Source organism: Myotis yumanensis, unplaced genomic scaffold (genome assembly GCF_028538775.1).
Source record: "Myotis yumanensis isolate MYYU_CA2020_CCGP unplaced genomic scaffold, mMyoYum1.0.hap1 SCAF_2, whole genome shotgun sequence".
NCBI classification, from domain to species: domain Eukaryota; kingdom Metazoa; phylum Chordata; class Mammalia; order Chiroptera; family Vespertilionidae; genus Myotis; species Myotis yumanensis.
This window is the reverse complement of record NW_027223753.1, coordinates 138,131,277-138,147,341: the sequence shown is the minus strand read 5'-3', so window position 1 is coordinate 138,147,341 and position 16,065 is coordinate 138,131,277. Positions and strand designations below refer to the sequence as shown.

Sequence of the window (16,065 nt, the reverse complement as noted above, 5' to 3'; positions counted from 1 at the left end):
AGAAATGTATCATTTTTGAAATTGGTAATGCCCACTTTTAATACTTTAAATTCTTTATAGATGAAATTGACAGTTCTTCCATGTCAGATGATGATAGAAAAGAGGTTGTAAACATTCAGACTTGGATAAACAAGCCAGACATCAAGCATCATTTTCCTTGTAAAGAAGTGAAAGAAAATGGACACATGTTTCCTAGGTACTTGTAAAAAATGTCTTCTTCAGAAGTACAATTGAATTTAGAGAAGTTAATAATATAAAACCAAACTACAAAAGAAATTTTATTTATCCAAATACAATAAGATATAATTTCCCTCTGTTAATATGTGTCTCGAGTTTTAGAAAGATTTTTAATGTAATTTTTTATTTTGAAAAATTTAAACAAATGTTAAAGAAACAGTACATTGAATACCTTTATAAACCTCTCTTAGATTCACCAGCTTCTAACTTCTTTTCACACTCTCCCATCTCTATTTGAGTGTGTATATACATACACATATACACATGAATTTCCCTTTTATCAAGCCATTCAGAAGCAGCTTAAATATAACATTTAACCCTAAACACTTCAGCATAAATCTCCCAAGAAAGTCTCATAACTCAAATAGTATTATCACCTTTTAAAATCGTAAAAATTAACATGATTCAACATTCAGTCCATATACTTAAATTTTTCAGAGTGTCCCCAAAGTACCTTTTATAGTCTTTGTTTGTACTTCCTGATCCAGGATCCAGTCAGGGTTCACACACTGTATTTGCCTGTTATATCTATTTAGTCTCATCCAAAGTTCTACACCCCACACCCGTTTCTTCATGATTAATGAATCCTGTGAGTCTAGGTCTATTGTTCAGCTGAATATCTCACATTCTAGACTTTTCTGGTATTTTTCTTATTGTATTACCTAAAAGTGTATGAGTATTATCACTGTATTAAAGCTGATACACAGGGTGGGTGGTGTTAATAATTCTGTGCACATTTTGTCTTTAGGGTACAGTTACAGAATATTATAAAATATGTAAGGCAGCCCAACTATTGCTTAGTGGTCTTTGCTATTAGGCATATGCTATGATATGTTGAATGAGAATACTTTGTGAATATAGACAATACTGTTAAAAGTATGGAGGGTAGTATATTTTATATACCATATAGAATAGATTCTATAAATCTGTTATTTTAAATCTATTAATTTAATTGTATTGTACTTTTTATAAAATACTAGAGGCCCAGTGCACGAATTCATGCACGGATGGGGTCCCTTGGCCTGGCCAGCCATCAGGACCGTCTTGCCCAGTCCTGATTAGGGCAATCGGGGCCAGCTGGCCAGGGGGAGGGACTGCAGGAGGTTGGCCAGCCATGGGAAGTTGGCTATGGGAGCACACTGACCATCAGGGAGCAGCTCCTGCATTGAGCGTCTTCCCCCTTGTGGGCAGTGTGTGTCATAGCGACCGGTCGTTAGGTCATTCAGTCACTTAGGCTTTTATATATATAGACTAGAGGCCTGGTGCATGAAACTCGTGCACTGGCACGGGGGTCCCTTAGCCTGGCCTGCACCCAGTTCGGGACCCCTCGTTCCTTACTGCTTGCCTGCTCGCTGCTTCTTGCTCGACTCACTGCTCCTTAGCACTGCTGCGGAGGTGGGAGAGGCTCCCACCACCGCTGCTGCTCTCACCAGCCATGAGCCAGGCTTCTGGCTGAGTGCACTGACTACCAGGGGGCAGCTACAGCATTGAGCGTCTGCCCCCTCATGGTCAGTGTGCATTATAGTGGCTGATCATTCTGGTCATTCTGCTATAACGGTTATTTAGGCTTTTATTATATAGATTATACCTTTGTTCTTAGACAGTGATAGGTTTATCTGTTAATAAAACATAAGGGAAAACTAAAAGCTTTTATTAGGTAGCTTATCTATAATAAAAACATAATATGCTAATTAGACCGGACAGTTGAACAACCTTCTGGATGGCCTTCCGGCTAACGCCGGAGCTGCGAGGGCCAAGGTAAGCTGCCGCAGATGCGAGGGCCAAGCCCCTTGCACAAATTTTGTGCATCGGGCCTCTAGTCCTATATAATAAAAGCCTAATATGCTAAGTGTCTGGTCGTCCATTCAACCAATCAAAGCATAATATGCTAATGGATGCTAAGGCTGCTCAACCGCTCGATATGTCCTTCACTGACCACCAGGGGGCAGACAGTCGACCAGTTGCTATGATGTGCACTGACCACCAGGAAGCAGACAGTTGACTGGTCAACCAGTCCCTATCATGTGCACTGACCACCAGGGACAGATGCTCTGACTCATAGGTTAGCTTGCTGCTGGAGTCTGGCTGGTCAGGACCAAGCGAGACAGGCCAGATACGCCCTGGGGCCCTCCCACAGTCCATCCCCAGCTGGCCAACCTCCCACGTCCCTCCCCGAACCCGATCGTGCACCTTGGCCTGGCCTGCACCCTCTCGCAGTCCGGGATCCCTCGAGGGATGTAGGAGAGCCGGTTTCAGCTCAATCCTACAGGCCAGGCCGAGGGACCCCACAGGTGCACGAATTTGTGCACTGGGCCTCAAGTTTGTTTATAATGAACCTTTGTATTTTTAACTCAAAAGTAATTTCCTTTGGAGTTGAACACTTTTTGTAATTGGGGCTATTGAAGTAATAGCTATTTTAAATGACATTTTAAAAACATTCTTTTTGTTTTTTAATGCTTTTTCTCTCAAGTCATCTGTTGGTTACTGCAACACATATGTACTGTTTAAGGGAGATTCTTTCACGGAAAGGATTGGCTTATATACAGTCTCGACAAGCACTAAATTCTGTGGTTAAAATTACATCCAAAAAGAAACACCCTGACCTAATTACCTTCAAGTATGGAAACAGCAGTGCTTCGGGAATAGAAATCTTGGCAATTGAAAGGTAAGATTTTCTTGGGATGATATTGTCTAAATTATTGAATTAGTTCATTATTAAACATGGTTTGTTTCTCTGTTTAGGGGAAGAGGTGGTGGAATAGGATACTTGAATCACTTTCATTAATATTCTTTGCTGTCTTTTTCTTCCAAATTCTTAGTCATCTGTGTTTTAGCCGTCAGCACATGATTTTAGTAAGTACCATAACTAATTAAACTTTTTGACAGAAGGGTCTTTAAGAATAACCTGTACCAGTGTTGCACTAAATGCTGGTTTGCAATCAAATAAGAAGTTTTTTCAGAATATAAGTCAATGCTTTTCTTTTCTTTCATCAAGTTCTTATTTTTTTTAAATGTCAGTGAACTAAGCAGTGTACTGAATGGTGTAGTTAATTTGCAATCTAGTATAAGCTGCTCCTTGTCTCATTATGAACCAGTGACAAAGACTTCATGGACTAGCACAGGGCCGTATACCACACTGATCTTGATGCTAAACCATGTTTAATCTTATAAATAACAATGTGAAGCCGAGAGGGATTAAATGACTTTCACATCTTCACACCTACCTTCTAACTCCTGATCTGCAGTTCATTCCACCTTGCTGTACACTATGAAAAATCACCTTGCTTTTGCATTTAGATTTTCTTTCAAATATGAGTATATGTTGAGTATATGTTAATATATAAGTTCTGGGGAGTACATAGGAGGACATTTCTGCTGGCTTTGTAAGTCAGAGAAAGCTTCCCACTGGAGGTGACATCTAAGCAGAGTTCTGAAGAAAAAGTGCCGTATTAATATGTATATATTTTCCCCCCACAGGTATTTGATTCCAAATGCAGGAGATGCTACCAAAGCCATAAAACAACAGATCATGAAAGTGTTGGATGCTTTGGAAAGTTAATATAAAAGAAAAGTATTTCAAAAGAAATTAAGGCAACCAAGAGAAACATGGACATTTTCCTGACTGAATACTAACTGGAGACCTTTCATTTGCTCATGGGGATATTTGAATAGCAGTCTTAAAAGTTTCAATTATTATAATTAATCTCTGGACAGTTAATTTTTAAATTTTTTTCTTTTGCATTTTTGGCTTTGTAAAATGATTCATTATAAAAGTCAATTATTAAGTGACTTTGAAGTAACTAACCCTGTGCCCTTATGAAGTAAGGGAGCAGAATGCAGTTCTGTTTTGAAGAGCTGTTTTAAGGGAACATGCATCACTTTCAGATTTAAAAACAACCATACACATATATATATATTTGCAATGTCTTCACTGAAAACTAGAGATAGAATTAGTTGAAGAGAGCCTGTTAATTCCTACATTTGTTTTTACCCACTGAGCAATATCAGTAACTAAAAATATTACATATCTTAATAATTAGCTTGCCGTTTCTGATCTTAAAAAGAGTGTTATCTTTTTAATGAAATGGATAAAGATTCCAGCCAACTCAGAAATTCAGTCCAGGTAATGAAATGTTGAAACATCAGTTTCCAAACATCTTTGCACCATTAGCTAATAATTTGAACACGAGTGCTTCAGATACTAAACATCATCCTAACGGTTTCAATGGAGCAGTTAAAAGCAATATATATAAGTAGGTAGGCATGTTAAGATTACAGTTAACATTTTGAGGACAGAATTGTATCTGTAAAAATGTCATTGGTCTTTATTACAAATGCAATATTTGATTTAGGGTATTTAAGACAGGTGTTGAGCACACACTGATTTATCCTCAGTGAGATTATGGTCTGTGACCACAAATATCCACTTAAATAAAAGCCAAATAATCAGAGAGCTGTATAAACTATAGTTGTTTTTATCATCACTTTCTGAAATTTCTCTTCTTTGGTTTTTGTCTTGTCTTATTAAAATTCCAGTGGTTTGAAACTATTTTTATTCTCTTAATATGACAAAACTGTAAAGTGATCTGCTTTATTTCGCAGCTTCCTCAACTTAATTTATTGAGAGGTTCATATTAGACATGTTAGGTAAGAGAAATCCAAGAACACATTTGAGGATGTGGAATGACTTCTTGTAAAATCTGTTTGGGAAGTAGCAAATCCTTATAATCTTCATGTTTTAAAGTGTAATGGATTATCTCTAAGGGGTTGATAGGAGAGATATTTAGACATATCCGGTTTGCAGATAGTAATTTTAATTTACTTCATGGAAATCAAGTGAATAAAAGGCAGCATAGGTCATGGTATTTTGATATTTTATTCTCATCTTTAAATAAAAAGTTTACTTGAGTGGTTGAAGACATTTGCATGAAATTGCTCCTGGTGCAATAATTGATATTTATAACTCTCTCCACAACTGTTATGTTGCATTTTTTTCTTTTCTTGGCACCTCCTTTAGAAATGTCCTGAAGTCTCATCCCCCACCCCATTTCGGTTATAGAACTTTTTACATAATATTAATGTAAAGATGTTTGTGTTAATGTTTATAAATTACAATTGTAAATAAACCAATACAGTTTATGCAAAACTTTGTTCTTAATGACAGTCTCTTTTTCTTCCCTCCCCCATTTGTAAATCTTTATAGGTACCAAAAAAATTAGAAAATCAAGGTCTATTCTTTCAGTGGAATTTAAATGTTCAGATTTCAGGTTTGAAAGTACAGTAAACCCTTAATTTTGTGGAACTCAATTTAACGGACTTTGGATTTTATTTATTTACTAGAGGCCCGGTGCACGGATTCATGCACCGGTGAGGTCCCTCAACCTGGCCTGCGCCCTCTTGCAATCCGGGACCCCTCGGGGGATGTCGGACTGCCGGTTTCTGCCCGATCCCTGAACTGGCAGGTGGCTGGGGAGGACCCCAAGCCCTGGCTGGGTGCCACGTCACTCCTGCTCATCTTGACCCCACTGCTGCTACCTGCTCAGCACTGCCGCGGAGGCGGGAGAGGCTCACACCGCCGCAGCTGCACTTGCCATCCATGAGCCCGGCATCTGGTACCCGTCAGCTGAATAGCTCTCCCACTGTTGAAGGACACTGACCACCAGGGAGCATCTCCTGCATTAAGCATCTGCCCCCTGGTGGTCAGTGCACATCATAGTGACCAGTTGTTTGGTCGCTTAAGCTTTTATATATAGATTTTTTTTGTTAACCCTCATCTGAGGATATTTTTCCTTTGATTTTTAGGGGGCGTGAAACAACAGAGAGAAACATTGATGTGAAAGATTGGTTGCCTTCTGAATGCGCCCTGATCAGGGGAGGAGCCTGCAACCAAGGTACTTGCCCTTGACCGGAATGAAACCTGGTACCCTTTGGTCCGCAGGTCAATGTTCTATCCACTGAGCCAAACTGGATAGGGCCGGACTTCAGATTTTAATGGACAAAATTTCTGGTACATATGTCATCTGAAAATTAACTCCCTGTTAATTTTAATACATTTTTAACCAAGATTTACTTATAATTAAATTAGCAGCTTATTTTTTTTCGTTATTCGCTGTTACTTTAAAAAAAATTTAGCGAAAAAAAAAAAAAATTTAGCGAATAGGCCATATGTTGGAAAAAACATTGTAGTAATTTCTCCAACATAAATAAATATTGCATATCTACAACTATAGTCTACATATTCAAATCTGAGAGTCACTGCTCAAACAATGCTCAGGGAGTGTTAGCACATGATCACCCCTTAAGGAGCCTTAATTAGTTCTGTTGTCTGTGGTGTGGCTCCACAGCAGTTTTAACATGCATTAAGCCACGCCCCTGCAGTGTGCATTTGTTTACTCTCGGTGACTGGTGAATGCACTCATTTACTAGGCCTAATCAGTATAAATTTAAAATTACAGTAATACATATAGAAAACTTACCTGTGAGTTTAAACTTTTCATACATACATAATTACACAAACATGTCTACATAAGTAAAAACAGGTAGACTAACTTTTCAATTTTTTAGCATACACATTTGGAAAACCTACTTTACTAGAGGTCCAGTGCATGAATTCATGCAAGAGTGGGGTCCAGCTGGCCTGGCCCCAATCGGGGTGGATCAGGGCTGGGCCTATTGGGAGGAGACAATGGCGGGAGGTTGGCCAGCTAGCCCACCCTGATCAGGTCCCGATCAGGGCCAGGCCGGCTGGGAGGAGGGGCCTCGGGCAATTGGCCAATGGGCTCCCTCCCCCTGATTGGGGTTGGGAGGCCAATTGAGGGTGGGGCCAGCTATGGGGAGGGGCTATGGGCAGTGGGCCATCCGGCCCCACCCCCAAACGGGGTGGGGGTTGCCAATCAGGGGCCAGAGGCCTGGGGGAGGGGCCATGGGTGGTTGGCTGGCCGGTTCCACCCCTGATCAGGGTGGGGGGTGATCAGGGGTGGGGCTGGCAAGGGGGAGGGGCTGTGGGCTGATTTGGGTGATGGGGGCCCATCAGGGGTGGGGCCAGCTGGGGGTTGGGGCTGCCGGCCTATTGTGGTGGGGCGGGCCAATCAGGGGCAGGGCTGGCCAGGGGGAAAAGCGGGGGGGCCCTTGGCCAACCAGCCCCGCCCTTGATGGGGTGGGAGAGTCCGATCAGGCCAGCCAGGGGGAGGGGTGGTGGGAGGTTGGCCAGCCCCCTGATAGGCCAGTTCACTGGCCACAGTGTGCGTCATAGCAACCGGTCATTATGGTCACTGGCTTTTTATATATATAGACTAGTAGCCCAGTGTACAAAATTCATGCACTGGGGTAGGAGGGGAAAGGGGACCTTCAGTCTGGCCTTCACCCTCTCCAATCTGAGGCCCCTCAGGGAATGTCCAACTACCTGTTTGTGCCCACACTTTTATCAGATAACAGCTCCATTGTTGTTTCTTTCTTATGCTTAAAACCATTGGAATTAGTAGGTATTCAAAGTGTGTATACATTTTGGGGGGACACCCTGTATATCTCTAGTCAGTGGTGAAAGAAACCAACAGGAGATTTGGAACCCCCAGACAGGGAACCTTGCTCATTCCCCACATGTCTCCCCACTTCACTTTCCACCTTCGTGGGCAGCGGGAGAATCAATGTTTTTCTCTCATTAATTCGGAAAAGCACGTCCTGTCACCCGTTGCCCGGCAGGAGTGCGCTAGGCCCCAAGCAAGCGAGGCTCAGTCAGGGCAGCCTTCACTCATGGGTGCTGGCACCCAAAGTGCACATTCCTCCTCTACAGTCGCCCCGACTACCCCACTGTTTCACTGAGAGGACGGAATTCCTCTCCGCCTCTGGGTTCTTGATCTTGAATGCTGACTGAAGGCACCTCAGCGAGGGCCGCCCGCGCCCACCAGGTGTGTCTGTCTGCACCTGCTCCACCTCAGCACCTGCATTAACCCCCCCGGAGGTGATCTCGTAGCTGCACTGGCCTCCTGCAGGAACAGGGAGTCACCACTCCGCCCTCTCACTGTCATCTCACAGGCGCCCACCCTCAGCACCCAGAACACCCAGACACTCTCTAAAGGACATGAGTGCATCAGAGGGGATGTGTGCACATCCTGTGGGGGTGTTAGGCATGCCGGGTTGATGGAAGTGTGGTGGAGAGGCGGGGGGAACTTGTGCACGGAAGGCTGACAGTGTGCTGGGGGATGTTCGCACGACGGGGGGATGTGCACACCGGAGGCCTCTGGCTTTGCAGATCCGCAAACCCCCGTGGTGCAATCAGGAGGACGTCAGTCTGGCCCGCCAAGGTGGCTGTCCCTGCGATCCTGCACCTTCTGGGCCAGGAGGCGGGACTTGCGCAGCCACTCCTGGGTGCTGATGGCCTGCAGGCGCTACTTCAGCTCAGCCTGCAGGCTCAGCTTGGCACGCTCACAGCTGCCACCACAGCCATGTGGGGAGTACAGGCCGCCCTCCACTGGCCTGCCTCCTCTGTCCAGAGGCTCTCTGCGCTGCTCACCTGCTTAGAGTGACTGGGGCTAGGCGGAAGCCAGGCGTCCTGCCCTGGCCAACCCCCCGCAGATCCGCCCTTGTGCAAGCTGCCGCCCCGGTGGGCAGGGTCACGGATCTGTGTACCCGGAACCCGGGTAGCCTCCCGCGCTGCCGCCCCTCCTGGCAGGGTCACGGATCCGGTCCCAGGACCGTGGACAACCTCAAGCACAGCCCCCCGCCCGGCAGGGTCACGGATCTGGGTCCTGGGACCGAGGGCAGCCTCCCGCGGTGCCCCCAGCCTGCCAGGACCTGGATCCGGGTGCTGGGACACGGACAGCCTCAAGCGCTGCCCCCCACCCAGCGGGGTCATGGATCCGGGTCCTGGGACCGCGGACAGCCTCCCGTGGTGCCCCCCGCCCGGCAGGGTCACAGATCTGGGTCCCAGGACTCGGACAGCCTCAAGCGCTGCCCCCGCCTGGCAGGGTCACAGATCCGGGTTCTGCGGGTCACGGGCAGCCTCAAGCCCTGCCTCTCGCCTTCAGTATGCAAATTAGCCGCCATCTTGTTGGCAGTTAATTTGCATATCACACTGACTAGCCCATGGGAAGTGTATCGGAGGTACAGTTAATTACCCTATTTGTCTATTATTAGATAGGATTATATAATGGGCTTTCCGCTTTAATGAACACCCTTTCCCCAAAATTACTCCATTACATTGAGGTTTTGTTATTTCTGTTCATCTAGATGGGGACTGGGGAAGAGATAATTTAATACTAATGACATTAAATTCCATGTAGTAAATTTAACTTCAGCTTGTTATCACCACAGTTACTAGTCATAAATATTAAGTGATACAGTTCACTGATTTAGGCACTTATATAGTTCATTCTCCCTTCACTGGCTCACTGCAGAATGAATTCACTCGGAGATATTCAACTCTCAGGGACTCTCAGGATTGTAGAGGCTGCAACGTTATGAGGTATTATTTTTTGTATTTTCCAGTTGAGAAAACCAAGGTCCAAAGAAATTGAGTGAGTGAAAAGGGATAGTTATTCACCCTTAACCTATTTCCTGGGAATTGCTATTACTTATTAAGGTATAAAATGAATTCTATACATAGATTTGATGCCACTTGTCCATAATTAATAAAACATATTTTCTAGTAGGATGATAAATCTGTACTGATATACTTAACCATTTTTACAATTGGTATGTTTCACACAGAACCTTTCACTCCTTAGCATATTCTAGCGTACTGACCTAACCTAACCAGCCATAGATTGGCAGCTGTGTGGTGATTTTTTTTAAATTGACAGTTTGACTTGGGGGAAACCCAACTGCATAAGTTGAATGTGATGAAAGTAATAGCTCATCTTCACCATTAACATCTTTTGGGGGGCAACGGGGATGTTTGTTTTTGTTTTTTAGTTTTATATTTCAATTACAGTTTACATTCAGTATTTTGTATTAGTTTCAGGTATATAGCACAGTGATTAGACAATCATGTTGAACTTTAAAAATATAACATCTTTATTAAAATATAGTTCACATACCATAAAATTCAACTTTTTAAAAGTCTGCAATTCAGTGGCTTTTAGTTTTTTTTACAGAGTTGTGCAACCATCACCACTGTTTAATTCCAGAACATTTTATAACACCAAAAAAGAAATCCCATACACATCAGCAGTCACTCCCCTTTCCTCACTCCAGCCCTTGGCAACCACTAATTTACTTTCAGTCTCTCTGGATTTGCATATTCTGGACATCTACACTAATAAAAGAGAAACATGGTCATTAGCGTACGACCGCTACCCTTTTCATTGGCTAATCAGTGAGTATATGCAAATTAACTGTCAGCCAAGTTAGCGGCCGGCAGCCAGGCAGCTGGAAGCGAACATGAGACTTGCTTGCTGCAGTGAAGGAGGACACCAACGTTCCCCGCCTGACTTGCTGGCCTCTGAGCTGAAACTCTAAGCAACTGTGTACTATGTTGCAAATAAGAAGCTAAACGAAACACCAGAAACTGGCTTTCATTCAGCCGGGCTTTAGCAACATCTTATCGATGTTTTCAGCAGCGAGGCCTCAGAGCTAAAGCTGGCCCAGAATAAAAAAAAAAGAAAAAGAAAACAAGGAGCGGTTGGAAGCTTCAGTCACTCGCTTCCGGAAAACAGCCCTCAGCCCCTCAGCCAGACTGGCCAGGCACCCCAGTGGGCACCCCGCCCTGATCCAGTACACCCTTCAGGGCAAACCAGCCAGCCCTTACCCATGCACCAGGCCTCTATTCTATGTAGTAAAAGGGTAATATGCCTCCCAGCACCGAGATCAGCGGAGCAGCGAGGCTCCCGGCACCGGGATCAGCGTGACAGGGGGCAGCGCCCAGAGCCCCTGATCGCCCTGCGGCTCTGTGTGTGACAGGGGGAGCTCCCCAATCCCCTGATCGCCCTGCGGCTCTGTGTGTGACAGGGGGCGGGGCCACAACCTCCCTTTCTGTCCTGCTCTGTGCCTGATAGGGGGGAGCTCCCCAATCCCCTGATTGCCCTGCGGCTCTGTGTGTGACAGGGTGCGGTGCCCCAACCCCCCCCCCCCCACGGGCCCTGCTCTGTGTGTGACGGTAGAGCCATAAACCTCTCCATTGGCCCTGCCCTGAGTGTGACAGGGTGCAGCGCCCCAACCCCCTGCTCTGCCCTGCTCTGTGTGTGACAGGGGGTGGTGCCCCAACTCCCCTATCGGCCCTACTCTGTGAGTGACAGCGGGGAGCTCCTCAACCCCCTGATCGGCCCTGCTCTGTGCGTGACAGGGGGTGGCGCCGCAACCTCCTCATCGACCCTGCCTTGAGTGTGACAGGGGGCGGTGCCCCAACCCCCCAATCGGCCCTACCCTGAGCATGACTGAGGGTGGCATCGCAACCTCCCGATCCGCCCTGTTCTGTGCATGACGGGGCAGCGCCCCAACTCCCCAATTGGCCCTGCTCTGAACCTGACCAGAGGCTGCACCTAGGGATTGGGCCTGCCCTCTGCCACTCGGAAGCAGGCCTAAGCCAGCAGGTCGTTATCTCCCGAGGGATCCCAGACTGCAAGAGGGCACAGGCCGGGCTGGGAGACACCTCCCCCCCCCCCCCCCCGAGTGCACAAATATTTGTGCACCGGGCCTCTAGTTTCATGATAAAAGGGGATTACACAAGTGGATTTGAGTTTGGCTTCTTTCACTTAGCATGTTTTAAAGTTTCATTGATGGTATAGCACAAACCACAGTTTCATTTGTATGGCTGAATACTGTTCCATTATATGGATATTTTCACATTTATTTATGTATTCATTACTTGATGGGCATTTGGTTTGGCTCTTTTTTTTGACTATTATAAGTATTGTTGCTTTGAACATTCATGTGTAACTTTTTATGCTGACATGTTTTCAGTTCTTTTGGATAGCTTCCTTGGAGTGGCATTACTCTGTCACATGTCAGTTCTACACTTCAAGTTATGAGGAACTCCTGTTTTCCAGAGGGGCTTTACCATTGACCACATGTGAGTGCTGTAATTTCTCTACTTCCACACCAACACTGTTTTTGTCCATCTTTTTTATTATAGCACCCTAGGATGTGAAGTAGTATCTGTGGTTTTCATGTGCATTTTCCTAAAAACTGATGTTGAGTATCTTTTCATGGGCTTATTAGCCATTTGTATATCTTTGGAGAAACTGTTGATTCAGATTCCTTGCCCATTTTGTAATTGTTTTGTCTTTTTCTTGTTGAGTAGTAAGAGTTCTTTACATATTCTCAATACAAGTGTCTTATCAGATATATGATTTGCTAACATTTTCTCCCATTCTGTGGGTTGTCTTTCCACATTCTTGCTGGTGTCCTCTGAACCATAAAAATTTTTAGGTTTACGCTAACCTGTTTGGCTCAGTGGATAGAGCGTCGGCCTGCGGACTCAAGGGTCCCAGATTCGATTCCAGTCAAGGGCATGTACCTTGGTTGCGGGCACATCCCCAGTAGTGGGCGTGCAGGAGGCAGCTGATTGATGTTTCTCTCTCGATGTTTCTAACTCTCTATTCCTCTCCCTCTCTGTAAAAAATCAATAAAATATATTTTTAAAAAAATTTTTAGGTTTGGTGATGTTCAGCTTATTAATTTTTTTTTTTATTACTTGGTGCTTCTGAGGTCATATCTAAGCCACCAGTTGCCTAATTAAAAGTAATGAAGGTTTACACCTATGTGGTCTTCTAAGAGTTTTATAGTTTTAATTTTTTCAATTAGATCACATTCATTTTTTACTTAGTTTTTGTATATGATGTGAAGTAGGGTCCAACTTCATTCTTTTGCATGTGGATATCAAGTCATCCCAGCATTATCTGTTTTTTTATTATTAAATCTTTATTGTTCAGATTACATTTGTTCCTCTCTTTTTTCCCCCCCATAGCTCCCCTCCTCCCAGTTCCTGCCCCACCCTCCACCCTCACTCCCCACCCACTGTCCTCATCCATAGGTGCATGATTTTTGTCCAGTCCCTTCCCGCATCTCCCACTCCCCTTTCCCCCCCCAAAAATAGTGAGTCCATTCCCTTTCTATGTCCCTGATTCATTATAATCACCAGTTCATTCTGTATATCAGATTATTTATTCACTTGATTATTAGATTCACTTGTTGATAGATGCATGTTTGTTGTTCACAATTTGTATCTTTACCTTTTTCTTCTTCCTCTTCTTAAAGGATACCTTTCAGCATTACATATAATACTGGTTTAGTGGTGATGAACTCCTTTAGCTTTTCCTTATCTGTGAAGCTCTTTATCTGACCTTCAATTCTGAATAATAGCTTTGCTGGATAAAGTAATCTTGGTTGTAGGTTCTTGGTATTCATCACTTTGAATATTTCTTGCCATTCCCTTCTGGCCTGCAAAGTTTCTGTTGAGAAATCAGCTCACAGTCGTACGGGTATTCCCTTGTAGGTAATTGAGTCTCTTTCTCTTGCTGCTTTTAAGATTCTCTCTTTGTCTTTTGCTCTTGGCATTTTAATTATGATGTGTCTTGGTGTGGTCCTCTTTGGATTCCTTTTGTTTGGGGTTCTCTGCGCTTCTTGGACCTGTAAGTCCATTTCTTTCACCAGGTGGGGGAAGTTTTCTGCCATTATTTCTTCAAATAGGTTTTCAATATCTTGCTGTCTCTCATCTTCTGGCACCCCTATTATTCTGATGTTTGTACGCTTGAAGCTGTCCCAGAGGCTCCTTACACTATCTTCGTATTTTCGGATTCTTTTTTCCTTTTGCTTTTCTGGTTGGGTGTTTTTTGCTTCTTCGCATTTCAAATCTTTGACTTGATTCTTGCGCTCCTCTGGTCTGCTATTGGGTGTCTGTATAATATTCTTTATTTCAGTCCGTGTATGCTTAATTTCTAGTTGGTTCTTTATCATAGCATCGAGGGTCTCATTAGTTTTCGTGAGTCTCTCATCAAGTTTATTGGCTGCTTCTAGCACATTATTGCAAGCCCTCAAAATTGCATTTTTTAGCTCCATATCCTCCATTTCTGTCATGTTTTTTTTGTCTCCGCATCTTTTATGCTTTCTTGGTGCACCCCCTTGTGGTCTTTGTGCGCAGTCTTGTTCTAGTTAATACTAGAGGGATTTGACCACCAGGCCGACTGGCTGTGAGAATCAGCTGTGTGGAAAACTTCTGTCCTCTGGGGAGGTGCTAATCTAGCCTTTGCCTGAGGCGATCCGGCAAATGGCTCTGTGCAGGGCTTGGGCGGGGCGGGATCAACAGGTGGAGGGAGCAGTTATGGCTGCTCTCAGTCCCGTTCCCAGAGGCTCTGCTTCTCAGAACCCCGGCAAAGGCTGCAAATCTCGGAGAAAAAGCTGCCCTCACGTTTCAACTCATGCCAGACAATCCCGCTTTTCCTGTTTGAGTCTGAGTCCCTAGAGACTCGCCCGGATCTGAGAGTCTGAGACTCCCTCCTGATTGAAAACGACAACCACGCACTCAGCCACCAGCCCGCTTTTCGCGCGCACCTCCGCACCTTTAAATTTTCCACACTGCGCCTCTTCTGAGCTTCGGTATGCTGTTCTCTTTCCTTCTAGTTGAAGAGTCTGTCCTCGGCCAGCCTTCCTGTGGTTCTGGGTGATGTCTGTTCCGTCTTTTAGTTGCATTTTTGAAGTGGTTGTTTGCGGCAGCAATCTCAGGTGTTTACCTATGCCGCCATCTTGGTCTCTCAATTGAAAATTTTCTTAATTTCATTTTCAGATTGTTAATTGCTAGTGTAGAGAAATATAATTAATATTTGGAGCTTGTATCCTCCAATATTTCTTAAATTTTTATTAGTTTTTACAGGTTTTCTAATGTGGATTCATTAAGATTTTTTACATCCAGAATCCTATCATCTAAGAACAGAGATAGTTAACTTCTTTCTTTTTATTTTTTAATTTTTTAAAAATATATTTTTATTGATTTCAGAGAGGAAGAGAGAGGGAGAGAGAGATAGAAACATCAATGATGAGAGAGAATCATTGATCAAGCTGCAACCTGAGCATGTGCCCTTGATCGGAATCGAACCTGGGGCCCTTCATTCTGCAGGCAATTCTGTATCCTCTGAGCCAAACCAGCTAGGGCACGTCTTCCTTTCCAATGCCTTTTATTTCTTTTTCTTACACAATTGCACTGGCTAAAGCTTCCAGTACAACATTGAATAGAAGTGGCAAGACAAGATATCTCCTCTCTCTCTCTCTCTCTCTCTCTCTCTGTCACACTAATCCCATCTACATTGCAAGATACATGTTCAACATACAGAAGAGGGCCCTATCCTCGTATCTTTAACCCTAATTCCTTCTACAACCCCCTCTCCATATTGCCACCACATTGGTAGTTATGGCTTCAACATATGAATTTTAGCGGGGGGTGGAGGGGCATAAACATTTCCCATAACAATGTTTTTATCATGAAGGGTCTTGGATTTTGTCATACTTTTTTGTTGTTGCATCTATTGAGATGGTATTATGGTTTTTCTCCTTTATCAATAAGGTTTATTACATTGATAGGTTTTCATATGTTAAACCAATCTTCTATTTCTGGGATAAATCCTGGTTGGTCACAGTATATAATCCTTTTTGTGTGTTCCTGGGATATTTTGCTGATATTGTATTGAGGTTCTTTACATCTATGTTCATAAAGGTTATTGGTTTTTAGTTTTCTTTTGATGTCTTTTGCTCTGGTAGAAAGGTATTATAGGCCTCACAGAATGACAGGCCTCATTTTTTTTTTTTGAAGGCCTTATCGAAGAACTTAGTTCATGATTTTAAAATATACACTTTGTAGACTAGGAATAGACGGGAACTTCATTAGCCTGATAAAGAGTGTCA

General features: G+C 44.0%; 1 protein-coding gene across 3 annotated transcripts in view; it reads left to right on the top strand.

Moving 5' to 3' along the window:
- TBC1D23 (TBC1 domain family member 23) overlaps positions 1-5,383 on the top strand; it is a 78,983-nt gene extending 73,600 nt beyond the window's left edge. For all 3 annotated transcript variants that reach the window (XM_070406088.1, XM_070406087.1, XM_070406089.1), the window contains 3 exons: positions 61-196; positions 2,708-2,902; positions 3,715-5,383. In XM_070406088.1, coding sequence (XP_070262189.1) covers positions 61-196; positions 2,708-2,902; positions 3,715-3,796 — 413 coding nt within the window. In that variant the 3' untranslated portion in view covers positions 3,797-5,383. The remainder of the gene's footprint in view (positions 1-60; positions 197-2,707; positions 2,903-3,714) is intronic.
- The last annotated feature ends 10,682 nt before the right edge of the window (positions 5,384-16,065 follow it).